Source organism: Micropterus dolomieu, linkage group LG13 (assembly GCF_021292245.1).
Source record: "Micropterus dolomieu isolate WLL.071019.BEF.003 ecotype Adirondacks linkage group LG13, ASM2129224v1, whole genome shotgun sequence".
Lineage (NCBI taxonomy): Eukaryota > Metazoa > Chordata > Actinopteri > Centrarchiformes > Centrarchidae > Micropterus > Micropterus dolomieu.
This window is the reverse complement of record NC_060162.1, coordinates 2,384,476-2,395,304: the sequence shown is the minus strand read 5'-3', so window position 1 is coordinate 2,395,304 and position 10,829 is coordinate 2,384,476. Positions and strand designations below refer to the sequence as shown.

General features: G+C 40.6%; 1 protein-coding gene across 1 annotated transcript in view; it reads right to left on the bottom strand.

The window, feature by feature from the left end:
* The window catches only part of mctp1b (multiple C2 domains, transmembrane 1b), a 31,426-nt gene extending 21,183 nt beyond the window's left edge, over window positions 1-10,243 (bottom strand). The window contains exons 1-7 of the mRNA XM_046066727.1: window positions 10,169-10,243; window positions 9,953-10,073; window positions 9,736-9,878; window positions 9,577-9,656; window positions 8,824-8,947; window positions 3,388-3,426; window positions 2,158-2,322 (exon numbers count right to left, since the gene is read on the bottom strand). Coding sequence (XP_045922683.1) covers window positions 2,158-2,322; window positions 3,388-3,426; window positions 8,824-8,947; window positions 9,577-9,656; window positions 9,736-9,878; window positions 9,953-10,073; window positions 10,169-10,174 — 678 coding nt within the window. The 5' untranslated portion in view covers window positions 10,175-10,243. The remainder of the gene's footprint in view (window positions 1-2,157; window positions 2,323-3,387; window positions 3,427-8,823; window positions 8,948-9,576; window positions 9,657-9,735; window positions 9,879-9,952; window positions 10,074-10,168) is intronic.
* Between the last annotated feature and the right edge of the window lie 586 nt (window positions 10,244-10,829).

The window sequence follows — 10,829 nt, the reverse complement described above, 5'->3', positions numbered from 1 at the left end:
CCCGTCTTCAGTTTGCCAATGACCATTTGGATGATCCAGAGGAGTCATGGGAGAAAGTCATGTGGTCAGATGAGACCAAAATAGAACTTTTTGGTCATAATTCCACCAACCGTGTTTGGAGGAAGAAGAATGATGAGCACCATCCCAAGAACACCATCCCTACTGTGAAGCATGGGGGTGGTAGCATCAGGCTTTGGGGGTGTTTTTCTGCACATGGGACAGGGCGACTGCACTGTATTAAGGAGAGGATGACCGGGGCCTTGTATTGCTAGATTTTGGGGAACAACCTCCTTCCCTCAGTTAGAGCATTGAAGATGGGTCGAGGCCGGGTCTTCTAACATGACAATGACCCGAAGCACACAGCCAGGATAACCAAGGAGTGGCTCTGTAAGAAGCATATCAAGGTTCTGGCGTGGCCTAGCCAGTCTCCAGACCTAAACCCAATAGAGAATCTTTGGAGGGAGCTCAAACTCTGTGTTTGTCAGCGACAGCCCAGAAACCTGACTGGTCTAGAGAAGATCTGTGTGGAGGAGTGGGCCAAAATCCCTCCTGCAGTGCAAACCTGGTGAAAAACTACAGGAAACGTTTGACCTCTGTAATTGCAAACAAAGGCTACTGTACCAAATATTAACATTGATTTTCTCAGGTGTTCAAATACTTATTTGCAGATGTATCATACAAATAAATAGTTAAAAATCATACATTGTGATTTCTGGATTTTTTTTTTTTTTTTTAGATTATGTCTCTCACAGTGGACATGCACCTACGATGACAATTTCAGACCCCTCCATGATTTCTGAGTGGGAGAACTTGCAAAATAGCAGGGTGTTCAAATACTTATTTTCCTCACTGTGTGTATATATAAATAATACAGTAAACAGTGTGTGTTTGTATTATATATAATAGACATAATACAGTTTTGGTGATGTAAACGTTGTTTTTAACTGGGTTATGTTGTCACACTTTTCACACTGTCAAGCACTTACTGGACAACACCACACATCTCACACCAAAAGAAAGAAGGAAGTCTTGGGCACATATTTTGTATTCATTATTTCTTAATCTCTTATCTAAATACGGAGTAGTAGACTGTGGAATAGAGAGTTTGCACTTGTGACACAGGATTGTCAAAAAACACGAGTCGTGCTGTCTAATGGTTGAAGCCTTTGTGAACAGTGTGCTGGGAATGACAGCATTATTATGCCGTTTTCTTTGGCATAACTGAGTCCATCAATGGACAGATGAGACGTGTGGTTGACCAAAACGAGGAAACAGGGCTTCTCCTTTGAGCACTTTGCACGTTCATTAAAATGTTTCAGGAAGTCAAATCAAAGTGCGTATCTTTCATCCATCCAGAGGGATTTGCCTCCCATTTGCTGCCAGGTGGCCCGTTGATCAGGAAATTATTGCGGAAGTTGACACGGGGGAAATAAAATATGAAGGTATACTACTCTGTGGCTGAGACAGCACAGGTCAGTGAGGTCAGTGATCCTGCTTGTTTGAATCCACGTCTGGCCGCCACTTTGTCAGGATTATGTTTCATCAACATATGTCTCCTGGTCCTAACTAACATGTCTGTAACACTTTGTCTACATCGTTGAAGAAAACATTTTCTCTGTTGCCCTGGCAAGACTAGTTTCTCAGCGACAGCGTTGAGTGCCGCTTTAAAATGGCAAAGTTTTGAAACTCTAGCGTTTTATTTTGAAAGTCTAAACGGATGTTGCATATTTATTGTTGCCAACTTTACTGGAAGTTGTATAGTTGTTGTTGCTAAGCATTGCTAACTTGACCACGGAGCCCTAAACGTCAAAAAATGACTTAAAAGGGAGTTAAAAAGTGACGCCAAACGGCCTTGACTGAGCGTCAATATGTGACGAGTCGGGAGTGAGAACATGTTGTAACCACCAGCTAAAACATTGAAGTTGAATTAAAATTATAATCCAATAATATACATTATATTATTCAGAAATGGGCCATTCTGCAAAATGAGTACTTTCACTTTTGATACTATAAGTATATTTGATGCTAATACTTGTAGTTTTACTTCAGTCAAATGTTAAATGAAGGACTTCAACTTGTAGCGGAAGATTTTTTACACTTTACAGAAGTTCTGAGTACTCCTACGTAAACCCGGGACAGAGGTCAGCGTCAGCATACCTTGCTTCTGTACTTCTGGGGCCCCAGCCTGAACTTGACGTAGGGGTCACTCAGACCGTTGGGGTCCATGGGAATCAGGTTCCGGCCTTCGATCAGCGCGATGCTGACAATCCCTCTCCAGAGCTGGGATTTCCGATGCAGCTCTGAGAGACGCATTGACTGCTGCTGCTTGGACACACACACACACACACACACACACACACACACACACACACACACACACACACACACACACACACACACACACACACACACACACACACACACTGAATGTTACATGTCACATGTCAGGAAAGAGACAGACAGCATGCAAACAAACCCAAAAGCCGCCATCACTGTTTCTCTCAATGACTGAAGCTAACGTCAAAGAGCTTCCATGTGTAGATGATGTGATGAAAGGACCAGGAGTCGTTGGATTAAACACATCAGGTGACAAACATCTGTGCGTGGAACATAGCTAAGCTACCTAGCTGGTAGCAACCAAGCGCTTGAACGTTAGCTTAGCATTACGGCGCTAACATGTTGTTAGCATGAGACAACAGATTTAGTTCATTGAGTGATTTCACACAAAAATAAAAGTTACTTTACTGTTTTACGATGGACAAAATGATCTTTTAAACTAACAAACATCATGGGTGTTATTCAGCGCACAGTTCAAACAGGATCAATAAATAAGTTGTCTCTCGACGTTGACTACCGTACATATTTTATAAAAATATAAGGTAATTGAGTAATTATCAGAATTTCAAATCTATATATAATAGTGGAGATTTAACAAAAACAAATAAAGATTCATAATTATCTGGAAAAACTGCAGTGTTTTTAATAGGTCTTAGAAAACAACTGAGCTCTTTGGCACAGAGGAAGAAGCAATATCAGGCTTTGGATTCACTCACAATCCTTCATTGGATTTATTGACACTTCTCCCTTAAAATGGAAATCAAATCAATTCTCTAAGTGCTTTTAAGAAGTTAGCTGGATCAGATCAGATGGATACGGTTTCGGTTCACAGCCAGACGGGAATGACAGCGGCTACAACACACAACAACATTCAACGTTTGAGGAGCTCAGTACACAACATGTTTGATGTCTTGCAAACAAGGTCCTGATGCCAGAATGTGCAAACACAGCAGTGACAAACATGGACAGGGAGGTGATCAGCGTGAACTTTTCAGGACAGTCAATGGTAAGCTGTGACGGCACACACAGACGACGACGGTGATGATTTACCTTAGTGGATCGTTTCCAGGACCTCCTGAGCAGCATAGTCTGAACATACATTAAAATACATTATTTAAACAGACTCCTGCAGGGAAACACTAATGGTTTAACTAGAGGGCTGCAAAAAAATGTCAAAATGAAAAAGCCTTTTTTAAGCCACTAGGTGGCGCTACAGGTGCAGGTTAATCTCTAACTACAAGGAGCTAAAACAAGTGATGAAGGAGGGGTGCGCTGTTTAAGTCCAACCTCAATTGAGCTCCATGAATAAAGCATCTGAAAATAGACTATAACTGAGAAATGTTCTCTTGACTGGTGCTGAATATTCATTATCACGGCCTCATTAGCTTTAATGACATTGATGTATCCGAGCTCTCTGTCTTCAGCTCTCTGTTTTTCTGTTGTTGTTGCTTTCAAACATCCTCATTCCTCGTCACTCTCTCATTGTCGTTTATCTCTTCCACTTTGACTGGAGCTGCAGCACAGACTTGACACTTGGCCTATAATTAATTTATAACATAAACTGAATAAAACATGTACGAGACCGGCTGTGTTTAATGTCTTAGTGCTGAGGATAGATTTTGAAAACCTCTTCGGATACTCGCATACTGATCAAGGATGTTACACGTGAAATAAGAACACAGCACACAGGCAACTGTGTGAAATACTGACAGTAAAGTCTGGAAGCAAAGGATTTGAATTAGCAATTAACCTAAATGTGAAAGTAAATTTAAATACTGTACCAATGCAATTAAATTACTGAAATATTTTACTTTGCAAACCGTCCATCTATAAATTGGAGAAGGTAAAAGCTGCATTGATAGATTTCTTTTGGCCACTTGGAGCTCTAAAGACAACCCCCAAATATTATATCACCTTATGAAGTTTATATACTTATATACTCCAGCAGTTACAGAGCAACTTGATGCTTCATGTGGAGTCAAATATTCTCTCTCTCTTAGCTCTGTTCTGTCTCCACCAGCTCCTGAGGGAAATATCTGGCTCTTTAGCTGCTAAATGCTCCATTATGTTCACCAGCTGCTCTCTCAGACGGCGTATTCACACCTGTCTTGTTTGGTCTGGTTGATAAAAGGGTTTTGTTTCCCCACTTGGTGCGGACCTTTTACCGAGACCCAGCTGAAGACGTGGCCTCGGTCTGAATCCAAACGGACTCCGGTTCGTTTAAGGTGTGAACGTGGCCCAACCTTGATCCCTAGTCATTTTCAGCACGCCATGGTAGGCGCACAAAAGAGCATGTTTTCCCCCCACCAGAACCGTCTTCGCAAAATGCTAATTACAACTTTGTAATTATGACACCATATCATAGATACTCACAAGTTTCTTCAAATTGCGATTGTAGCTGATAATACCAAATCAGTAGAATAATAAAATCGGCCCTATGGAAGGTCTTATTTAGCCTATTTTGGCGCTTCTTGCTTTTCTCAGTTCAAGAATTTCTCTACAATGAATGGATAAGCTTAGCACACGTGTGTTTTGTTTACAAATTTATATGAAAACACTGATTTATGCAGCTTTTTTTGAAGATAATTATTGATTCCACCCTGTACGCAGGATAAGCGGTTGACGGTGGATGGATGGATATTGATTCGAGTTAGGGACCTTTGTTGCTTGTCATTTCCTCCTCGTCCCATGACTTCCTGTCACCTCTATGCTTTCAACGTTTGGAAAGAAAAAAGAGGCAAAATCCCCCGAAAATACTTAATATTAAAAAAATTGCACTCGAACTGGATTAGTGAAATTCAGACACCAAAATTTAAGATGAAAACATCGAGGATCAGTCAAAACCTCTGTCCTATCAGGTTACATTCTGTTAGTCATGTGGTTTCTATATGAAGCTTTTGATAAACATTTCCTTTCAGTGACGGGAAATCAGACCACAGAAATTCAGACAGTTTTCCAAGTAAAACATTTTAATTATATCAATTCAGTAGTATTAAAATGTCAGCTAGAATTTGGCGGTATAATTGTAGAGCGAGTCTAAATGCTCACGACGGCGTGGCTCGACGCAGAAGTAAAAATTGGCCTTTACGCATGAAGATCTGTTTACTTGTCACTAGTCATGTTTCCATCTAATTGTCATGCGAATTTTAAGCGTACTTTTGAAATGTCACAAAAAAGACAGAAATAAGAAATTATGTGCGTTTCCATCAGATGGTTTGGAGCCAAATAAACCGGGTTCGGCAAGCGTCGTTACGTCAGTAGTTGATGTTGCACATGGCTGTAATAAACAAGACGTATGGGTTCCAATCCAGAAATAAAACCAGTTGCATGAACCTGAGGACCATTTATCTTGCTCAGAAATGTGTTTCAAGCGGGCAAGTTGCTACCAGCCATATGTCTCCGCAGGTTATGAGAATATCCGGTGTTATGACGAGTTTCGCATGCCTGCAGAGAATTGCATGCACTTCCAAATAATGCTTTTAAATGCTATAATATCCTTTGTGGGGTTCATCAATGGTGATAAATGACTCAAAGTATGTATTTTTTGAATGTTTAGTTGTTAATATTTTATTACAATCTCATTCATTGCATTCATTGAGATTCAGCAAAAAAATATGCGGTGATAATCCAGTCTGATCAGTGTGCAGAGCATCTGAAGTATCTGAAAAGGACCTTTTAAGAGGTGAATGCATAATTCAGCAGAACAGATGATGAATGCTACCTGCTCAGATTTGCATCAACCTCTTTTCTCAGCACAAAGGAGCGTTACCAGCCGCGAGGTGCAGGAAATTCTTGGCAGGCGTGCAGAACTCTGCACAACAAGACGCCGACAGCAGAAACAGCTGATCAGACGTGAGTTACAAGTTCGCTGCGTCAGGACTTATTCTGAAAAAGTGTTTCCCATCTCCCGTTTAGCGCATTTACTCTTTTTTGACAAAGGCAAAAACCACCTCAAGCGAGCGTGAAAACCTTTTTACAAAATTAAGGATTTTGTTTATTTTTATTTTGCCGTTTTCATCAATGTTTTTTAATGCGCATTTTGAAGCATCGCATTAGAAAAGGTAACACGGCTACTGTGTGCGTCCTACCCCGTCATGTTAAACAGCTGTACGTAGTCGTACGTGGCTCTGGAGGAGCTTCGTCTAGACTGAGAAACTAACCTGTGTTATGTCATATGGAGATTATGTACATGGGCGTCAACAAGACAGCAGAAGAATGTAGAATGAGCTTGACCCATGTAAGGGACTAAAAGTCAGAATTTTGATTTCAGAAGTCAGATTTTGGTCAAATAGAGTATATATTCGAGTAATGGAGTATTCAGTAGTGATTCAATTTCACAATTAGATTTTCATAGTTCCCGTGTTTTAGCTTCCATTTCATTAAAGTCAGTATTTCTTTAACCGTGGTTCAGTTTTAGCCTTCTGATCAGCCACATTGAGCTCAATGGTGATGTTGCAACAGTATCTATATTTCATGTTTATCTTTATTTTCATTTGTAAGAGCTGCTGGGGAAAGATGCCGAACAAACTAAAAAACAAAAAGAACCTGCAACTAAAAAACTAGATTCTGTCTACTGCGACTGATGCTAGACTAAGAGGCAAAGTAGGAAAGCTATGGGAAGTCACTACGAGACTGATCACCACTACACTCACTTTATTCACATAGGGCTTCCACCGATACACCTTAACCTGGCTTTGCTGCAGGAAACACAAACAGCAGCACAGAGATTCATTATTCTCACAGTGGTGTGCTGAGCAGCTGATGGCAGTGGCGTATTGTGTATTGAATTTGTTTGCATCTAACTTGTGGTGGTTGATTAACGTAATAATTTACACCCCGCTGGCTGCCATCACGTTAATTATTAACGGTGGCTGCAAACAGGTTACAGGTTTATTGTTGATCATGTAATGTTACAGTTTTATTTAGTTATAATTTTACACTGGTTTGAGAGTCTGTGGTTGGTGTTGACTTATAGTAGTTAATAAGCTGTCATTAGTTGCAGTGCACATTACATGGTTGTGCTCTTTAGGTTACAGTTACAGAATCCCTTATAGCTCTGCAGTTTTATAAGCAGCCTGGATTGAACGCAGCAGCTGATACAACATTCATTATAACCACGAGAGACTTGAGACTTGACTTGGACTCTAGCTCAGAGACTTGAGACTTGACTTGGACTCTAGCTCAGTGACTTGAAACTTGACTTGGACTCTAGCTCAGTGACTTGAGACTTGACTTGGACTCTAACTCAGTGACTTGAGACTTGACTTGGACTCTTGCTCAGAGACTTGAGACTTGACTTGGACTGTAGCTCAGAGACTTGAGACTTGACTTGGACTCTAGCTCAGTGACTTGAGACTTGACTTGGACTCTAGCTCAGTGACTTGAGACTTGACTTGGACTCTAACTCAGTGACTTGAGACTTGACTTGGACTCTAACTCAGTGACTTGAGACTTGACTTGGACTCTAGCTCAGTGATTGGGACTTGACTTGGAATCTAACTCAGAGACTTGAGACTTGACTTGGACTGTAGCTCAGAGACTTGAGACTTGACTTGGACTCTAACTCAGTGACTTGAGACTTGACTTGGACTCTAACTCAGTGACTTGAGACTTGACTTGGACTCTAACTCAGTGACTTGAGACTTGACTTGGAATCTAACTCAGAGACTTGAGACTTGACTTGGACTCTAGCTCAAAGACATGTGAGCATCTCTGAACAAGAGTCATGCAGACATAAAAAGAGGTGGAGCTTTTAAGGCATCTTGGTCATTTATACATGTCTGCAGTTCTTCCCCAATTTTTTATGCTTTTGGTCTTTGAACTGATGGAAGTTGGTGGAAACAGATTATATGTGACAGCTGTTGTAATTAACATTTGCATACTGTGCTTTTCATAAAGTACAGAGCCTTTAATAACACAAGCACATCAGAAAAATACCTTAAAACTTCAAGTGCCTATAGTTGTGACAGACCTTTAATTCCTTTCACACAAAACTCTTAATCAGCAAAGACGGGAAATAGGCTGCTATATAACTGTTTATTTACTGTTTTTATTACTTTCTTTTTTCATCTCTGTTGTTTACTACTGTATATCAGTAAATCTGAATTGATTCCATAAAATGAACTAAACGGCTGAAGTGTGAAGAATCTTACTGATATACGTTACATATTTATATTGCTATGCACGATCTAAGAGGCTTAGCTCAAGCGACCCGGGATCTTGGGATCGGTAAATTTCAGTTTTGTAGATTTTAAGGAATAATTAAATTAATAATTAACAAAAGAAGAAAAATATATGAATTAATTATCATTATATGCAGCCATATAATCCAACCTGCACTCATCAATATGTTTTCAGAGTAATATCTGACTTTCTCTTTAATGTAAAATAATATTTTCATGTATTTCTATAAAGAAAATATTCATTTTATAAAGAAACTAAATCAAATCAAGCTGAACAGACAGACATAATCACCATCATACGTACCGTCGAGTCTCGTCGTTCCTCTATGGGGCTGTCTTTAGGAGTCAGGGTGACGGCTAGCTCCAGGCTGCCCAGGTCCTGATCAGGGTGGTGAGGGTCCTTCAGCACCAGAGTTACAGGTATCGTCCTGTAACCCACAGGTAGGACAGGCGTAAATATACTGGTTGTGCTGCTACAACACACCAACACAACAGGCCCAATTTGCCTACAGGGCCAACAGTGGAGCCTGTCTGCTGAACCTCCTCCTCCATCAGCACCTGGATCCTCTTTGCAGACTTCAGCTCTGCTTTCAATACCACCCAAAATAAAAATAAATATATTCCCCGTTGTTGTCGCCTGTCATTGTTGTGCCCTCCAGGCACAAGAAAGACTAACTAACTAATAATGAAAACGAACCATAATAATAATAATAATAATATCAATATCAAATCGCAAAAAGCAATGCATGGAAAATGTTCAGTATCCCAAGAACGTGATTGATAGTGGAGGATCCATGATCAGTTAAACATGCATTTAGAGTTTCAGTGCATCCACAATAATTTGTAAAACGAAAAACCGTATGCAAAGACACACAAGTCATACCAGATGAATATCAAACGACCACAAATACAACTACAGAGAGTATAAAAGAGTAGAATATTGATTAATGCAACTGTAAGTGCTTGTGGTTGCATTATTCTGTTGTGGTACAGTATTCTGCTTTTGTATCGAGTAATGAAGCTGAAAAGAGCAGCTTTTCACTGTTTGCTGACGTACCTCTGTTGCTCTAGAGACTCCAGGTAGAGGAAAGCAGAACCCATGAAGTCGTCTTGAAGGCCGAAGTCGTAGTCAAACACCTGCAGAACAGAAACATCCACTCACTCTTATGTTCATTAGGAATTCATTTGGAAAAGCTGGGTTCATGAGTGCCTTTACCTTCACATACAGAGGTTCACTCAGACTATCCATTATTAAAGTGGTTTTCTCGTCCCACACTGGGTTGAGGTTTTTGTGGATGATTTTGCTTCTGAACACCTCTTTACCAGCCAGCTTGAACTTAACATAGGGATCGCTGCTGCCTACAGAAAGACAAATAAAGTTGTCAGAGAGATCCCTAATGACAAGAACAGAAAATAAAAAGAAAAGAGTTTACCTCCTCTGTCTCTGACCGCCAGATTGTGTCCTCTCTTCAGCTCAACCTCCAGCTTGTACATCCCTGAGCTGAGGACGGCTCGCTCAGAGGGGACACCTGAGGAGCACGGAGCTCCCGCACCCTGCCGGGAGAAACAGATGCATTCATTACAAACCGCACGACTTGAAATCTGCTGCTCCATCACCGTGCAAGCCACACTCTGAAAAGTAAACTCACCAACATATTAAAGAAAATTAAAAGCCACTATAAGTCGTTGAATCGTAGCCTTCACTTCCTCAGTTGCATCTGCACCCACTACAGCTGCACTACTAACACTGACTGAAATGTCTTGTTCAGCTCACTATCTTGTCCCAGGGGTGACCACTGACAGGAAATTACATGAGAGTAGCTTCCTCCCATCCAACCAAAGTGTTTTTGAGCTGATATTTTTTTTCCCCCACTTCCACTGCTGCAGCACCTCTGCTGCTGCTGCAAAAACTGTACATAAACAACTGACATACTGTTGTACACTATGGCTTCCCTCTGCTTCATGACCTGATACAGATGCAAGGGAGGATTAATGTTTCTGTGAAGACTTTTTAAACATTTAGAAAGTGGTTTTATTGTCTTACAACAGACTGAACTCACTATACCTGGATGCATTTACAAAATTCTGTAACTTCTGCCCCTATTTAAAACCATTAACACACACATACAGGGAAAACCCCAGATGGATTACTGGGCCAGGTTGAACCAAGGTGTCAGGAGGGTCCGAGCCTCTGAAATGACTGTTAATATTTCTTGTTGGAAACTAAAACAACTAAAAAGTGACACAAAGCCTCAGGTAAAGTTTAGATTTTATTTACATATATGATCTAGCAGACAAGCAACTGTAGGT